Consider the following 19,411-nt stretch of genomic DNA (forward strand, 5'->3'; position numbering starts at 1 on the left):
CCTTTTCTCCAGGAGGTTGAAGCAGCTGTCCATAAGCTGAACAATGGAAAGTCTCCTGACCCGAATCGTTTGCATGCGGAGATCTTTAAATGTTCTGGACCCAAGGTGATGCAATGCTTAGCGGAATTGTTGCAGACTGCTTGACGGGATGAGTGTATTCTGCAGGATTGGCAGGATGCATTGATGGTAGTATATAAGGGGAAGGGTAGCAGAGATGAATGTGGAAATTATCGGGGCATCTCTTTGCTGTCTGTAGTTGGCAAGGTGCTCTGTAGGATCATGCTAGACAGAATGCTGGAGCACATTGCTGACGATATTTTGCCCGAGTCGCAGTGTGGTTTCAGAAGATGTTGAGGGACAGTGGATATGATTTTTACAGCCAGACAACTGCAGGAGAAATGTATAGAGCAGCAAAAGGGGCTGTATCAGGTGTTCATCGATTTAACCAAGGCCTTTGATACAGTCAATGCTTTGTGGGAGATTCTGAAAAAGCTTGGCTCTGTTGACAAGTTTGTAACCATCTTAAAGCTCTTCCACGATGATATGAAGGCTGTGATCAACGTTGGGGGAAAGCTGGCTGATCCTATCTCAGTAGAAAATGGTGTTAAGCAGGGAGACATTCCAGCACCCACACTCTTTGTGTTGTATTTCACCATGGTCTTTCAGATGGCATGGGGGGGGGGCTCTGATGGTGTCTATATTTGTTACTGTACTAATGGGTGGGGTTGTTCAACATTAGATGCTTCAATGCAAGTACAAAGGTACTCACCAACATGATTCGTGACTTGCTCTATGCGGATGACTGTGATCTGGTGGCTCATACAGTGACTGATATGCAGCATCTTGTGGACGCCTTTGCGGTTGCCTGCACCACATTGGGCCTGACCATCAATCTGAAAACTGTCTTAATGTATCGGCCTGCTCCGGGCATGCCATACTATGAGCCATCAGTTTATATCTGTGGGTCAAGGATAGCAGTTGTCACTAAGTTTGTATACTTGGGTAGCACACTGAGTATATCCGGTGCCCTGAATGATGAGGTATTGTTACGGATCAGCAGGGCAAGTGATGCCTTCGGAAAGTTGTTCGGGCATTTGTGGACATGTCATGGGATCTTGCTGCCAACTAAGATTAAGGTTTATGCCGCATGCGTTTTCTCTACTCTTCTCTATGGTTGTGTGTTAAGTTTGGAGACATTGTGTTGAACAAAGATGGCGGCATAGTTCAGATCAGTCACCAAGATGGCGACCAAGAATCAAATGCGGTCCATCGCGTAGTTAACCTCTTAAGTTCTGAGATATTATGTTGAACAAAGATGGCGGCGTAGTTCAGATCAGTAACCAAGATGGCGGCAAAGAATTAAATGCGGTCCGTCGCGTAGTCAATGGTGAACTGATTGAATCCAAAATTCAACGATTTTTATAATAATTTTGCGACGTTTTGATTTATTGTTTAGCACAGCCGTTGGTTATAAAAATGATTGGCGAATCCATTCATCTCATGCCGCCCATCACAAGTTAAAAAACATTTTACATTGTGAAACTTGGACAACAAACAGGGAGCATTTGAGACGTCTCGAGCGGTTTCACCAGATGTGCCTACGGCGAATCTTAGGTGTGGGTTGGCAGACGTATGTCAGTGATGTGGAGGTGCTTGAATAGACCCAATGCCTTAGCATTGAAGCTCACATTATCAAGCATAGACTGAGATGGAGTGGACATGTGGTGAGGATGTTAGACAGTCGACTTCCCAAACAACTCCTTTATGGCAAGCTCGCCGAGGGAAGACATCCGGTTCAAAAGTGTAAATTGAGATTCAAGGATTCTTTAAGATCCACCTTAAAAAAAATGTGAGATTGATGAAAGAACCTGGGAGAGTCTTGCTTTGGATCGCGGAGGGTGGAGAAGGACCTTGCGGAGAGGTGTGGGCAAGTTTGAGGCGCATCGAACCCAGTATGAGCGGCTGAAGCGCGATATCCGAAAATGGAGGGTGAAAGGAGCCGTGGATGGGAGGGGGCGCCAAATTGGTCTGGAGTGGAGGTGTGCGGAGGAATTTGTCTGAGCAGAGCTGGGCTGATGAGCCACCAGACTACTCATCTCCGCAGTGGGCCAGATAGCAATCTTGAGTTACCAGAGTTAACCTGTGTCAACTGCGGGCGGACGTATAAAATGGCAGGCGGTTTGAAACGGCATTTGATCCTACATAAAAAGGAACATCAAGAACGTGCTGCTAGTGGTGCAAATGTCTGTACAATGCGTGCCAATGCGATGGCAATGTTTGAAAGCGAATTTGCTGCCATCATATGTGTGTGTATATATGTGTGTGTGTGTGTGTGTATATATATATATGTGTATGTGTGTGTGTGTATATATATATGCGTATGTATGTTTGTGTATATATATATATATATATATATGTCAGGTCATGTCATATGCGACTGGTACCATGTAACCCAATACTACCTGCCTCATGGTCGGGTCGCCGGCGACTAAACTGGTTCCCCCACCAGACTTGTTTGGTGAGGAGGGCGGCAAGACCTTCCAAAGGGCGAATGAACTCTTTTTCTGGGTCAACGGCCAACTAGCACCGTGTATATTTGTGTGTGTGTATATGTGTATTGGGGTAGAGAGGGCTCCCGTAAGCCGTGGTGAAGGCAACCTTTCTAGGAGAAGCAAATCTCTGATTTAAAAAACCATAAAGTGGAAGACCAGTACCCGCATTAAGCTGGTCTGCAGTTTAATTTGTTACTGGCTATCTTGCTCTTGCTTGTTGCTGGATCTCAACATTTTGAACCGAGAGAGAGACTTAGCTGTCGTACAAAGCTAAGACTCTGTAACATCATCTTTGTATAGATACTCCCTCAGGTATTTGGGCTCATGGATTTTAAATGTCTGAAGGAGTGGCACTCGTCTGACAAGACTTGCAATCATCATCATGTATATGTGTGTTTATGTATATGTGTGTGTATGTATATATGTATATATATATGTGTGTGTATATATGTATATATATATGTGTGTGTATATATATATATATATGTGTGTGTGTGTGTATATATATATATATATATATATATACGTTTTATTTTTTATTACCGTATCTTTCTGTTAAGTTACATTATTGTTTCAGCTACCCGGCTGTTTTTTTGGCCGTCTGTAGCTTCCTCAGACTTTTACAGAATAACCTGTGTATATATGTGTACCTTGGTAGTTCTCTCTCGAGAGATGGCTGTCTCAACACTGAAATCCACAGGCGAATTCAGAAGGCATCTGTAGCTTTTGGAAGGTTGGAAAAGAGAGTGTGGTTTGATCGTGGCATCACAAACGGGACTAAGATCTGTGTTTACAAGACCTGTGTGCTAACCACACTGTTGCATTCATTGGAGACATGGACATTGCATCAAAGGCACATTAAATGGCTTGAACGATTTCACCAAAAATGCTTGAGACGTATCTTAAACATCAAGTGGCAAGCACAAGTATCCGATACTGAAGTCCTTGTGAGAGCATGTTGATCTAGTGTTGAGACCCTTGTAATCAAATCTCACATGCATTAGGTAGGCCACCTGGTTCGAATGAAAGCTTGTAGGCTGGCAAAACAAATTTTTTACGGGGAGCTGGAAAATGGCAAGCGCCTTCAACACAAGTCTAGGAAGAGGTTCAGGTACTCTACAAGGAATAATTTGAAAGTTATACAAATCGACATCGACACATGAGAAGAACTTATTCTGCAAAGGCCGAAGTGGCAAAAGCTTGTACGGAAAAGATGCTCTAGAGAAAAGAAAGCAAGCCCACAGCAATCTGAAGCGAGAGCTTCGCAAAGGTTTAATTGATGGTCTTAACCATGACACACAGAGCTGGAAATGCGACACTTGTGAACGAGTGCTTTTGTCCAAAGCTATCTACGTCAACCACCTTAAGTCGCATAAAACTCCTGTTCAGATCAACTTTGCACCTATTAGTCCAAACCAAACGATCTGTTTAACATGCAGCAAAATTTGCAAGTCTACTGCTGGTTTGAGAAGACGTGATTGTTCATAGGAATAGCCTCCAACCTCCAAAGGAAGTCAACTAGATGGAAATTGCTCAGTTTGTATGTCACATCTGCTTCAAGATGTGAAAATCTGCGGTGGGAGTGCAGAGTCATCTGAGATGGCATGGACTGATTGGGAGAACTCAGTGTGATAGCGATCATTTGGAAAGATACAGCAATCATCATATATATATATATATATATATATAGTTTGCTTGAAGCATTGTGTGAGTTATCTATTTAGGGAAGTGATTTTGTATTGTGATAACCTTCTAACACCATTAAAAATAGCTACTAAGGGATCAAAATTGAATAAAAAATTTGGAACTTGGCAAACGTAAATCAACTTAAAGTGCTCTTGTATGCATGCACAAGTATGCATTTATATGTTAAAGTCGATTAATTTTTTAAAACTATTACTTATCTGCCTGACGATAGCTTAAACTGTAACAACTAAGGCTAGAGTACTGAATGTTTTAGTTTCAATTCTTACTGATGGCACCCAAGTAATTTTTTTTTCTTTTGCAATCATTATTGGGTACAATATAATAATCAATAGAAAATTGTTTATAATAATAAATACAAAATCTGCAGAAATTAAAATATCATATTTAAGCAGATTTTACACTCAGGCAAACCGGTTGCCCTGCTAGTTTACGTGCGTGCGTGTATAATATATATACATATATGAGTAATACTACAAATCTGGACAAAATTAAAATTTAAAGCTCCAAAAATTCATACTAATAGGTCAACACTTATCAAGGCTAAAAGCTACTTAAGGATAAAGGTTAATGAGATAGATTAATTTTCAGTTGAATAATGAAGAATACTATGAAATGATTGAAAATGGTGAACAAAATTTGATACTTATTCGTTGATTTAGAGACGACCATGATAAAGTCTGCTGGAAAGTAATCTTATCCACAGATGAGGAGTTCTTAGAAAAGAAACTCTGTTTATGGAAATTCCACTCGATATTAAACAAACTGAAGAAAAAAGGAAAATTCTTTGTAGTTGTGTCTTCAACAGATGGTAATTTCTTGGATAGAAACTTTGGTCATGGAAATACTATTTGGTTTTTGGTGCAGAAGAAGAAAAGGAAGTTTTTTGCAGTGGTGGTAATAAGACAGCTCTTGCTGTAAAAGTTTTACAAGGATTAATCTTTTTTAAATCTGGAGTAAAAATCAATCATATATGTATGCCAGTGGCATTCACTTTCGGCAGATTAAACCAGTTTCCTCCATAGGAAGAAGTTTCAAGGGAATATTAAATTCACAAGTAGTCCCAAGTTGTGTGTATATCCTTGTTACAGGAGATGACGATGTTAGGTTTTTGCGGTTTTGGCAGGGAGGTCTCGATGTCCTTCTTCATTCCCAATTCCAGGTATTCCCAAATACTTATCTATTTGGTACCGACCAGGCTTGACACTGCTTAACTTTGGTGATCTAGTGCGAACCGGTGTGTTAATGTGATTATGCTGTTCATAAAGTCAATCCCAGGGGCTTATAAAAAAGCAAGGGGATTCATCAAGGAGAAAGCCAATTATTTCAACAGGAGTAAAACAAGGACCTGAGCTTTGGTGGTTTAATGAGTGTAACTTTGTTTCACAAATGTTAAAAGTAATAAGTCATTTTTTTTTCCTATTGAAGAATACTTGGCTCTGAGTTCAGTCGACATTTAAAAAAAAAACACTATATGTTCTTTGGACTATCTATGACTAATAAAGTTTGATTTCATAAACAAATGCTTGTCAGCGTAATATTGGATGAGTATTTGGGCAAGAGAAAATTAAAACTTGTTGGGATCATCTGTAATTTATAATTTTATAATTTTATAAATAAATGTAGATATTTAAGAAAGTAGAAAAAAGAATGTGACATTTTCTTATTCCTCTTTCTTTTGGGGTAATTTCATTCAATTTTTTTTTCCAGGCTTTGGTTACTTCAGATATAAAAGGAAAATGTTTGAAGAAATTTAACCCTTACAATGGAGGGTCTGTGTAAGTATAGTTTCTGTTCTGTTTGAGTTCAATTTCACAATAAAATTGAAGTCTGTAAATATTTCATTTTACATCAAGTAGCTGCTTATTTTAAAGAAAATCGACTGAATTTTTGTTTTAAAAAGACTGTAGCCGTTGATATATCCAGAGCATTTGACGAAGTCTGGCATGAAGCATAGTATTAATGCAAAATTGCCTTAGAGGTTGATCCTTGGACCTCTATTATTCCTGATCTTAACATTGTGTCTGAGATGGGTATTTTTGATACAACACACTATAAAAAGCATGAGGGGAAAAACAGATATATACATACATAAGACAATGGACGAATCCTTAAAAAAGTATCTTTAGTGTGTTGTAGTGGAATGGCTCTGTAAATGGATGGTAACATCTAATGCTATTAAAACTAAGCTGCCTTCCTTGAACAATTACAAGAAGCTTTCTCAATCACAGATAGCCATGATTAATAACACCCTACCTGAGATTTCTTCCTTTAAACTTCTCTGCTTAACATTCACAGACAACATGAACTGGAACAAATACATTGAGGACATTGTGAAGGCTGCTGCAAAGAAGGTATCCTGTATCTCTACAAAGCCACTGTTCATCCATGCACGGAGTATTCTTCCTCTTGAACAGGGTCCAAAGAAGAATCTACAATCTAATAGGTCCCACGTTGTCAACTAAGCCCCAACCTATGTCACCTCACCACAATTTTGCATCCCTGTGCTTGTTTTACAAGCATTTTAATGGAACGTGTTCTGATGAACTCATTGCACTTGTGCACCGTTGACGTCCCCCTTCCCCCCGACAAACCTGTTTCGCAACAAAATCACACCCCTTCACTTTAGAGGTCCCTAGATGCTGGAAAACCCTCTACTTTAATAGTTTCTTCCATTGGAATGCTAGACTTTGGAATTTCCTCTCTGTTATCTACTTGTCTGACTGTATTGACATGCAGAAGTTTAAACCACCATTTTGTTCATCTCCTCTAAATATGGTCCCAAATAATAGCTGCTAACATCCATACATCTTGTTTTGGGGTGAGAACCAGTAAAAAAAAAAATCTTTGAAAATCTCTTTTATTTTTATTTTTAAAAAATATCTTTCTTTCAGTTTGCTAAAGATAATATCGTTCTCTCTTCATTCTCATTTTTCTTTTCTTTGCAGGGTGTCACGAGTGTGGTCGTAGTGACCCAAATGATTGTCCAGAACATGGTCCACTTCATGCAGTTCCTGATTCTGTAGTTCTTCCCATTGCACAACTCACCCTCCCTAAGGGATTAGTCATCCGACCAAATCTACGTGCCCATCCACAGAGAGGTTTGTATGAATTCATTGATTTTATATTTAATCAAGATATGTTACTGTAGATGACAAAACTGTATTAATGTTAATAATAATTTTATAGTGTAGTAATATTTGTTTGTCATGACACCATGCACTTATAGACTCTTCCTATGGTTGGCAGTGGTAACACTCTGTGGTTAGCAATGACAGAAGTTCCATCAACTTGTCTCATCCACTCCTCATTCTTGCAATCACACTAGCACCTACTCCTGTTATATAGCGCACTGCCGAGGCAACAGAAAGTAACCTGAACAATTATAATTATGATCATTGTTGCCGTTTGGAAAATAGAATTTTAAAATATATGTATCGAGACGAATTAGGTTTTTTACTGATAAAAATATTTATTGTAGAAATGTATCTGGAATGCTAACGTTGAATGTTTAGAACAAACAGAAATGTTTGCTGAATAAACAAAATATGTGAGAAAGATGGATCAGCTGATTTGTTTCTTTTATGTTTTTTTAATTTTTTTATTACATTTTCACCCCAAACAAGGCACATTACCACTCTGATGTAGGGGGCTACAGGGACATACTATCAGGGTACTATGTGAGGAGTTGGGCAGCAAGATGTTGGTTCACGTTACACTTGAACTTCTGCATGTCAGTACAGTTGGGGAAGCAGGGACCTGGAAGGGAATTCCAAAGTCTAACGATTCTGGGGTAGAAGGCTCTCTTACATCTAGGAATCTCTACTGTGAAGGGATGAGACTTAGCTGCTTGTTTGGTTTGTCGGGAGTATTTATGTCGAGGGGGGGTACAAGTGCTGCAGTTCATCAGAGCATTCACCATTAAAGTATTTGTAGAACAGGCTACATTTTGTCGATGAATGCTACATTTTGTCGATGGGACAGAGGCTGAAGCTTAGAGGACAGTTCAGGACCTATCAGGTTGGTGACTCTCTTTTGAACCTTGTCTAGGAGCAAGAGACTAGTAGCAGATGTACCAGCCCAAATATGACAACAATACTCCATACATGGGCGAATGGTGGCCTTATAAAGGTACAGGATACTTCCGGGCGTTAGTAGCTTTCTAGCACAGTAGTGAGAACCTACCTTCTTCGCAGCGGTCCTGGCAATGCTCTGAGTGGTGTTATGAGATATTATTAGCAGTGACATTAGAAATTCATGTAGATTTTAGAGTGAAGTTAGTTAGAGGGGAGAGTTGGATAAGTTAGCAAGGAAGATATCATCTCCATGTTTGAAAGTTGAGACCATAGCATAATGTAGGAATCAAAACGACGACCGGTTCTACGCATGCATCAGATGATGTCATGACCTGATTTACTTTAAATAGTTGAAAAACTGACTAAATTTCATGTACGTCGCGTTAACTCAGTTGGTTAGCGCGTTGGTTCGTTATCTAAACGTTTTGAGTTCGAATCGTGGTGTGAGATGTCTTCTTTTTTTTTTCGATTTTTAAATTTAAATATTGAACCAGTGTTATTTAAGCCATTTTTCACGTAACGTTCGTTTTTCTGTTTTTTTTTTTTACTTCACTTATCCACCCCCGACCACGCACCCAAAAACATCCGGGTACCCACCGATTTTTTAAATTTTAATATCGAAACAGGCTTATGTAAGCCATTTTTCATGTGTTCGGTTTTCTGTTTTCTTTTTTGTTTTTTCGATTTTTACATTTAACATCGTTCGTTTGCCTTACGTTAGTTTTTTGTGGGTTTTTTTTTTATATTTTGATTACTCCCCCCCCCCCCGCTTAAGTTTTAACGTTGTTTTCTTTTTTTACTTCGCTTATAACAAACAAACCTGGTCATTGACCTCATTTGCTGAATAACTATTGATTCCGTCGTCGTTGTCGTAACACTCGACGACTTCCGTGCGTGCACCTGTCGATTTGGTTCTTACTTAAATAAATTCAAACATCTTTCAGTAACTCATTCTGGCTGGCCGATTTTATTTTCAAACTTCGCCTCCGGGTTTCGGGTTCGATCCTACCAACTTTTACCCCCACCCCAGTTTCTTTTTTATTTAACAGCACACACACCTCCAAACAGCCCTCTACATCAGAGTGGTAATGTGCCTTGTTTGGGGTGAAAATGTAATAAAAAAATTAAAAAAACATAAAAGAAACAAATCAGATACCCCTGCTAGTCTATTATATAAATATCACCTGTCTATTTAAATGTATGTATGTATGTATGTATGTATATTTGTATGTCTGCGTAAAACTTTCTATAGAATCGACAGATTTTCATGCGATTGATATAATTTTGAAGTTTGAACCTTCAGACGACAAATATCAAAAAATTGGCTAAAACATTAATTCCTTCACCCTCAACTGGGCACTTTTTTACAAGGAGGGGTCGCTTTTTTCGCTGATATTTTCAAAAGTTATCCCCTCTTTTTGATTGACTAGTCTTAATTTAAACCTTCACTACTTCCAGTTTGGGGATGGACCCAACGGCAAAGACGTCATGTTCTTTTCCTCCTTCGTGATATGCTTACTACCAGTTTTTTTGCTCGACACACACCTCCAAACACCTGGGCAACGCCGGAAACACAAGCTAGTCTTTTAAGAAGCATTTTTTCTGTTTATAATATGTTACTGATGAGGATGCTAAAATTATAACAGTTGGTCTTATTTATTTTTATTATTTTTCATTTGCTTATGAGAAATAAGTTCTCTAGTCATAATACTATCCTCCCAGGAATTACTTTCTCCTTTTTTCAGGAGGGGGGGTAATATGCTAGCAAAAATATGCGATTTTGGCTAGTTTATGTTATACTAAACTCGGATAATCTTGCTTGTTTGTTTACACATTGAATCTTTTAGATAGTTGAAGCATCAGTATAGGAGGAGAGTCAAATCAATCCATAAACTGTTGTCAGTCACCATGGCAACAAGGGTTTTGATTGGATGACATGAATATACTTTTATTCAGCAGTAACAGTATTAGAAAGGGTAAATCTTTTTTTTTGTACGTGATATGTCTGAAACTTATGAAATCTTGCATTTTGCCTCTCATTATTATAAATGTGCATGTTCTTGTTTTTAGTTGCTGAACGTGGTGTGTTTGCCAAGCGTGTATTTCCTGCTCGCTCCAAATTTGGTCCAGTTATTGCTCCTTTCCTGCCTTCAGATGCCACGTATTCACCAATTCAGTCAAGTTCTCTCATTTTAAAAGTAAGTCTGTCAATCTACTTTTAAATATGTATTTCAATATTTCAGTGATTTTTTTTTTTTTTTTTTTTTTGCACAAAGAAATCAAAGAAAATCTGCAAGAAGAACATGTGAAATCTGATTACAGTTCACACTTGCAGTCTGTTCTATGATGGAGTTTGGTTTTTCATCTTCTTTGATAGACACCAAGGTTCTTGTCCAGAATTTCTCCATATTAATAAACAAAGATAAAAAAAAAAATCTGTGATGTACATACTTGCAACAAAACAAAAATATCATATTCCAAAAATGATATAAATTGATCAAGTAGTTTTATTTTCATAAAAAAAAATCATTTTTAAGTGATTAATGAGAATTCGTAGACATTATAACATAAATCTAGTAAGTTTAAATTATTGTTGAGTTATCTCCCTTTGTTTCTTGACATAGTGGGCAAGACAGTTTCTCTTTAAATACTCACTAAATTTGATTTTCTTATATAAAAATATAACTACTTAATCAATTTACGTGGTTTTTGGAATATGATATTTTCATTTTGTCAAAAGTATGTACGTCATATGGATTTTTCTATATTTTTATTTTTTAATATAATGAAAAGTCTGAACAAGAACTGACATCAGAACACCGTGAGCCTGCCTCCCTCTTTAGTCTATTGTCGTCACAGAATTCACTCTAATCGGGTTGATCTCACTTTGGTCTGCATTATATCCTGATGGCAGCCCATGCACAGTGGACTTGAGCAAGGTTACATGAGCATGCTAAATAATCACGATTCCACTATTGAAGGCTGATCACCTATGGTCCTGAAAACTTGGTGAAAACAATTTTTTAAGTTAAATAAAGGTCAGACCATGATTGACACAATTTTTTTTCAAATCTGATACAATTATCTGGGATAAAAACTCAGTGATGTTTATATTATATCTCTATGTTAAAGAGTTCAGGAGGTATGAACTTCAAACCTATATGAAAAATATGAATTTTTCGAAGATAGTAACAAAGTTTAAGAATTAATATCTGTTTTTGCATCCATAAAACTCGTTTCAATTCTACTGTATTGAACTTGTGTTGCCAGCAAGTCTTTTTACTTTTCATTTTTGTTTCTGTTAGCTTGACAAGAAAGTTCTTGCAGAATTGTTAATTTTGATTTCAAATGATGTATTTTCAAATAAGTTTTTGTTATAATACCTTTACTTTATATATCATTTTAAAGAGCGTTTCTCGCTCTATCTAATGGGTTTAAATTATAATCAATATGTCTTTTTTTCAGAACGTTGAATACAAGATGGAAAAATAGCAAATTTGCACAATTTTCTTATTTCAATTCAAGCTAGGCCAAAAAGCTGCTGAAACAGCTTACAATATTAATTGTTTGGCTCAGGATCCACTACTAAATGCACAGCACAATGGTGACTTAAGAAATTTTGTGGCGGTGACGAGTTTTGAAAACGATGAGTATATTGGTCGGCCATTGGATGTTGACAATGATCAGTTAAGAGCCTCATTTGAAGCCAATCCATGTACAACTGTTTGAGAGCTTGCTTCTGAAAGACGTAATGATTTCCAACCACTTGAGAGAGATTAGAAAGACAAAAAAAGCTTGATAAATGGGTGTCTTACAAATTGAACGATAACCAAAAGAAACGCCGTTATGAAGTGTCATCTTCCCTTCTTTTACGCAAAAGGAATGACCCGTTTCTTGATTGGGTTGTGACTTGCAATGAAAAGTGGATTCTGTATGACAAGTGGTTAGACATTGACGAAGCTCCAAGACACTTTCTGAAGCCAGAGTTGCACCAAAAGAATGTCATGCTACAACCTTATGGGCTGCGTCGCCGGGAGCAGAGTTGGGCTGCACCTTAAAGGTAACCCCACTCCTGACGGCTTGTGGTTATATCTTTAAAAATAAAATTCAATAAACTTGTCAAATAAAATTCAATAACTTTGTGTCTGGGCCCGTCAAGTTTCCAACGACTTTTAATCTTCTACAAAACTTTTCAAAAGCTTTTGAGAGCATTTAACTCTCCAACTCCTTGCAAATTAAAAGTCTTTAAACTGGGAAAACTTATTCATAACTCCTTGTTGTGGCTTGATCATCTAGTTTTTATCTTTGTCTTCATCTTTTCTTCATCTAGTGGTTAGGACCTTAATATCTATGCCAAACACTCACTGGTTGCTGGAACTTATTGCTTTTCTACTTGAACACGCAACTTGTGCATAACCCTAAGTTCATGTGGCAGTTTTGCTCTCATGATATCTGGTTGGTAACCTTACCACCAGGGTCCTTTGGCTCATCATCTGATCTTCGACATTGAGGAAGAGGTCCTCTTTCACAGGCAGGTGCGTCGCTGTCTCCTGCTGCACCTTGAAACATAGGTCTAGGGAAGAATTTATTTCACAACCCCAGGCAAACAACAAAAGAAATCACAAAGTCTTTTTAGCAACATTAATTATTCAACGTTGTTACAGGGATAATCTCAGTAAGGACATGAGCTAGGAGCCTTTATAAGCTTGGTAAATCAGACTGACTTCTAGGTGCAGGATTATGATAGTTTAGATGAAGTTTTTTTTAGCCAGGCCATTGGATGACATGGCCGGGTTGTCAATGGACTCTCCTCACCAATGAATTCTCTGAACTGGCTTAAAAACATGCTTTTTTATTATCTCTATAACTTCTAGTTTATGGCCCCTTTTTATTTGGGGCTTTGTCTTTCTTTCTCTCTCCGTCTCTGCCTCTATCTGTCTGTCTGTCTCTCTCCCTCTCTGTCTCTCTTTCTGTACCCTTTACCATCACTCGTGGGATTGGTTTCCCAAAGACCATATGTATAAGGTAGGATAAGTGAATCAGTCATCATAGTTAACCCTCTTTCCAAAGTGATTTCACGGTCAATCCAATAATTAAAACCACTCGACAGTTTACCTACTTGACTTGATTTTCTTGTGGCCCCTCAAATAAAACATAAATGCCAAATTTCAGATTCACAATCTTCATTTTATGATCCCAACTTGGGTCCAGCCTGTGGGAGGGGGGGGATCATTTTGATTATCTGTTAAGAAAACAGATTTATTCTATTTATCATCATCACCATCATCCTCATCACTATTACATCCAACAATGGGATATCTTTGAACTCCTGTCAAACGGACCACCTAGAAAACTGATAGCTTCTAGTCACAACAAGCAAGACAATCCAACGTTGTCAGATCCACAGTCCCTGTCACATATATGACCCTTTTTTCTCTTGTTAATTACTTGTGAATGACACATAAGCACCTTCCCTGTACCCAGAATGTCGACGTCCCCCAGCATAGGAGGTCTCCAAGCAAAACAAATTAAGAAAAGAAAATCAACAATATATTCCTAGATTAATTGTCTAATCAGCATACAAAAAACTGATACAAAAAAAAACAAAACAACAAAAAACAATGTCCAATTGTTCTGTTTACTGTAACTCATGCGTTCTATTTGGATCTCGGCAGAGGACACCCACCAGCATCTCTGCATCGCTCAGTGCGCTATTGTCAGCGGTTTGTAGTTACCTGATTTATTCTTAGATTTAACACCAAGGAATTCTTTCACTATTGACCTTATCCAGCTATCCGTTATTTAAAAAAAGAAAACAATCTCGAGATTTTTCACACCTCATTGGGTAAAAGAAATATCCACGTATCCATTTTTCTGATATTTCTCTTCTTTTCCAAATTTAGTCAGTCCTCAACTAAACTGTTTCTTTTTAGTCAGAATTCTTAATGACCACAGCAATTCTCTCTCCCACGAGATCGACAAAAGTTTCCAGGCACACCACCTACACACATTTTTCAGTGCATCAAGCCAAACGATGGCAATAAGATCTTTCATCTCATAATTTATACGGACTCAAACAGAGATTCTTACTCATTTCTGGCATGATTAACTCTATAACCTTGCTGTTTTTTAAATTTTTTTCTACAAACACTGTATTACAGCATAACTAGTTGACTGTTCATCCGTAGGTCTAACAACTTCTCTCCAGGTTTACCGTCATCCCTTCAAACTATTTAAAAAAAAAAATCTCACTTAACCCTCAAGTGACTGTCCGAAGTCAACAAAATGAAACGGAGTAAATGTGGTATTCTGGTGACTGAAATGACTCCAACCAAACATGGCACAGCCAAGTTATATTTACGCCTCTATTTATTTATTTCAACTTGCTCAATGACAATCCATTCATCTGCTATACAAAAATTCAAATTATAATCAATACAGTTGGTTTTAAATCTGAACGACGTGTTGGGCACATAAACATTATTAAACGGAGTGCTCACTTACAAAAATATAAAAAAAACAAGAATGCAATATCTTTATCTAAAAACATTATAAAACTCGTTTTCTCCTTCTTTTCTTTAGACACATGCAATTTTCAACCTATTTCTTCTCCCATTCAATTCTTTACACGAAGGGAAAGAACCCACGTCCTCAGCTCATGCACATCTCTTGGCATCGAGGCACATTTCCCAATGATATTTCGTACTTCTACAATTTCAAAGCCTTCTCAACGGACTGCATCTCTCCTACCAACCTGCAGAACACTCTTGTTTATTGCACAACTATCGTCTGCAAATCTGCAAAACATCTCCGTTTGCACCTCATAATTTCTTCACAACGGTCCCAAATATAAAAACAACATGAACGTGCCAGCCAAGGAGGGTGCATATCATTCTCCCTAAATACTCTGGTGCAAAGAAACTGTCTCCACCACAGCTATGTTCTCCAAACCTATCTTGCATAATGTCACACTTTCCTGTGCAACTTTTACTAAACTCTGATATCCAAACTTTTTCATACCTTTACTTGTCCCATTAACATTCTCTCACTCGGAACAAGGGGGTCCATCCTCTCTGATGTCACACCCAACATGCACTATTCTCATCCAGCAAAGAAAACACCCTGCCCAACCGAGGCAATCCTACCCTTCAGTCCCTTAATTTGTCCCAGCAGTGCCATTTTGGTCAGGGTCCAAGTGTAACAACTGCTCCAAAACTACACTCAACATATTCAATTCCATTCCTGTGAAGGAGAAATCCTTCTCGACTGAGGCATTTTTAATTTTTTTCCAAAACAGAATAATATCAGCACTGTTAGTTTCTGTCTTTCTCTATAAGGATCGGTATAGTTTGCACATATTTCTCTCTATCCTTATTTAATTTTCTTTTTGCAACCATTCTTCGGGTTACTTCGGTGAGAGTGTCTTCTTCTCTCTCACTTATTTGACCTCTCTTTCTCATAGTGCATTATTCACGCGGGGTCGGCCATGCATCATCAATTAGTCAACAAAAAAGGCCTAATTTTCCTCTACGACAATGCCTGATCACAAGTTGCTAAACCGACTCTGCAGAAGTTGAATGAATTGGGCTACGAAAATCTGCCTCACTATCATACTCACCTACCGACTACTACATTTTCAAGCACCTCGACAACTTTCTGCATGAGAAATGCCTGAAAAACCTAAGTTATATTAAAAATGTCTTCAGTGACTTCATTGCCACCAGAATGCTCTTGCATGTTTTCCGTTACTGACATAAATACGCTTGTTTTGCGTTGGCAAAAGTGTGTTGATTCTGATGGTGCTTATCAATAAATTTTTATTTGGATAGAGATATGTTAATCTGAATTTAAAAGTTAAAAATCGCAAGACCTTTCTTGTCAACCTAATAAGATGAAAAAATATATGCTAAAAAATAACAAAGAATATTTAAAAATAAAGGGCAAATTGTATGCCTTGCTAAAATTTGAAAAATGTTCAAGAAACCCCTATAAAGTTGGTATTTTTATTTTTTAAATCAGCATAACCTCAGACAAATTATATCTAAAATTTAGAAAAACAAAACGTTCATTCTTTAGGAGTCACATGATTATTTATATCATTTAATGTTATCAAGAAGTAAATACGATTTTTAATGTTATGATGTAAAGGGAAGAAACTCTGATTTTATTATTATTTTTTTTTTTCAGACTTATTTCCCTTATGACAACTCTAGTTGTGTTTGTGTGTGTCCAGATAGAGAAATAGGCTGGGTGGAGAAGTGGAGAGAGGGAGTAGGGAAAACGAGGGGCGTGGGATAAAGGAATAAAAGTTATGTTAAACTTTTCCTCTGGGCAATACCAGGTGGCCTTGCTAGTTAAAAATACATACATCATTAATCCTAATTTTAGCAGAAATTGCAGGTTCATGTGGCAAGCTCCACTTAAATTTGATCTACAAGAAGAAAATGAAATATGTGCTGCAATATTTGCATACCTGCTATTTTGCAGCAATCATATCACATGACTGGAGCAGTTAAAGCTATGGAAGATACTTTTTTTTTTTTTTTTTTTTACAGTGATCACCACTTATCAAGGTCCGGAAGCCACTCAGGGATAAGGGTTATTGCAAGTACATTACGTTAGTGTGGAGATTTGATGAAGTGTTTACTTAAGGGGGCGGTTCATTAGGAATTTGTTAACGTTGGACTTGAAGACATCCAAGTTGTAGTCAGATGGGAAGCAGGCAGGCGGAACAGAGTTCCACAGGCGTGCAGTTCTAAGAAAGAAGCTTTGTTCATGGAATCCACGTTTTGATTTAGGCACAGATAAAGAGTGGAGGAAATTTTTCACAGTGGATTCAGCTAGACAGGTGTTTTTTGTGAAAGATTGGCGAAAAAAAACACTCATCTAGCTGAATCCACTTGTTTGGGTTAGTAGTATTATGCTCCTTGGTGAACTGACTTGTGCATTGTTTAATGCCGTATGTGATCTGAAAGTTGCAGAGATGAGATGTATTGTGTGATTCAGGAACTTCCATTTTACGAGTTTCGACTAGGGTAAAATGCTGCAGAAGCGACGAGAAACAATTGTTGTGTGCAGATATGATTGATCACAGTAGCTCAATGTATTCGGACCAAGATCAAAGTGTAGTATCTGTTCTTCAGATGCTACACTTCAATTTCTTGTTCTCTGTCAGTGGAGGAGAAATCCTTCATGACTGAGGCAATTTTTAATTTTTGTTCCTTTTCTCCACGTTAAAAAACGACCGTGGTGTCTAACTCTGTCCCGTGGGGAGGCATTGTAAATAGGAACTCAATGTATTCAGATTATTTGAACAACTGTTCTCATCTTGGGTGTTATTCTCATAATAATTTCATTATTTGAACAGCTTAGGTGTTATTCTCACAAAATTACAGCCAATGTAATCTCTAACTTTTTTCAGGAGCATCTTGTCAAACTCTGGAATCTGTCTGGAATTTTGAACTGAAGCGTTTGTTTAATTTACAGTGACAGAGTAGATTGTTATTGTCCCATCATTAGTTTGAATAATACAAATTATTAATTCTCATCTCAAAAATTATGAAACATTGTAACTAGACGGTTTAAGAAATTTGGCTTGGGTTGAAAGAACCTCAACTATCAAACAAGGTCAGGTAGACCTAAAACAGTTGCTTCTGATGCCATACTTTAAGCCAAGGTAGCAAATTCAACAAGTAAAACTGGGAGAGTATTAGAGAACATTGGCTTGTTTGCAGTGTGTGGTTAGCTCCCTTCTCAACCTCAACAAAAGAAATTAACAAAACTTTGAAGAATTTAAGATTTATATTATGTTTAATTATGCACTTAATACCATTGAGAAAGGTATGAATCTTTGTCCCCATTCTCGGCTTTGGTTAAAAAATGTAACTTGTGTTTTAATTATTTATAAACAAGGAATCATTCACAATAGCTGTTGGTTTTGACCAGTCGCATGCATAAGGTTAATGATGCCTGGCACAAATCTTGATTATACCCCACCTCTCTCCTTTCAACTAAATTGTAAATACAGTGACATATTAGAGAAAGGAAAATATTTTTATTATATTTAAACACGGATATAACATAAATAAACTATTTGATTTTAACATAAATAAAAGTTGAAAATCGACTGAGACAATTCAGGAATGAGCAGCTATGTATGCTTGTTGTTTTTTCTGGTGATAGTATAAGGAGCTATTCCAATAGGAGTCAGATATATACAGGTCAGTCTCAGATGGGAAGTTGAACAACAAGATGTTTCTTCACATTACCTTTAAATTTTTCCATGTTGGTATGGTCGGGAAATAGGGAGGGAATTCCAAAAACAAACAGTCCAAATCAAAAAGCTATCAGAATAGAAAGTCAGCATCTACACGCTCTTTACAGTAAAAGGATGGAATTTTGAAAATATGACCGGAGCTGGAGCTTGGCAAACAGTGTGGGACCTATTAGGTTAGAGATTATTTTTTTTACCCCTGGCTAACATAGAGGCTAGTGGTTAGTACACCAGACTAGATGTGGCAATAATAGTCTATACACAGGTGAATGGTGGCTTATATATATATATATATATATATATATATATATATATATATACATTTCAAAATGTTATTCTTCTTACCATTTATTTCTTTCAATGTGTCAAAATGTCCGCTCTTGACAGTATCTGTTTCGTAGCACAGAAATAATTATGTAATTATGTCAAGTTCGAATGTTTCCTGCACTGACTCTTCACAAAAGTAGGAACTTTTTAATTTTAAAAATAAAATAAAATGAAAAATAAATGGGCATGATCATATACTCTGTAGTTACATTTAACATGCATTGAGTTTTATAAAGAAAAGGATTGGTATAAATAAAGAGTAAAATTCAATTGAAAAAGCATATTTTTCTCATAAACATATCCTTATTCAGTGTGTGATGTGATTTATGAACATTGAAATTTTAAAATTGACACTTTATTGGATGCACCCTGTAATGGATGCTGGTTGGGGAATGTGGGGGGGGAGATTGCACGCCATAGATTTCAACATTAAATTACGTCAATGTGATTAAAAATGAATATAAACCTGATTTTTATTG

General features: G+C 37.2%; 1 protein-coding gene across 1 annotated transcript in view; it reads left to right on the forward strand.

Moving 5' to 3' along the window:
* LOC145245789 (uncharacterized) overlaps nucleotides 1-19,411 on the forward strand; it is a 49,453-nt gene that overhangs the window by 11,501 nt on the left and 18,541 nt on the right. The window contains exons 2-4 of the mRNA XM_080107431.1: nucleotides 5,967-6,034; nucleotides 7,205-7,357; nucleotides 10,403-10,530. Coding sequence (XP_079963557.1) covers nucleotides 6,022-6,034; nucleotides 7,205-7,357; nucleotides 10,403-10,530 — 294 coding nt within the window. The 5' untranslated portion in view covers nucleotides 5,967-6,021. The remainder of the gene's footprint in view (nucleotides 1-5,966; nucleotides 6,035-7,204; nucleotides 7,358-10,402; nucleotides 10,531-19,411) is intronic.

This window comes from Euprymna scolopes, chromosome 23 (assembly GCF_053919585.1).
Source record: "Euprymna scolopes isolate OS-2025 chromosome 23, ASM5391958v1, whole genome shotgun sequence".
NCBI lineage: Eukaryota > Metazoa > Mollusca > Cephalopoda > Sepiida > Sepiolidae > Euprymna > Euprymna scolopes.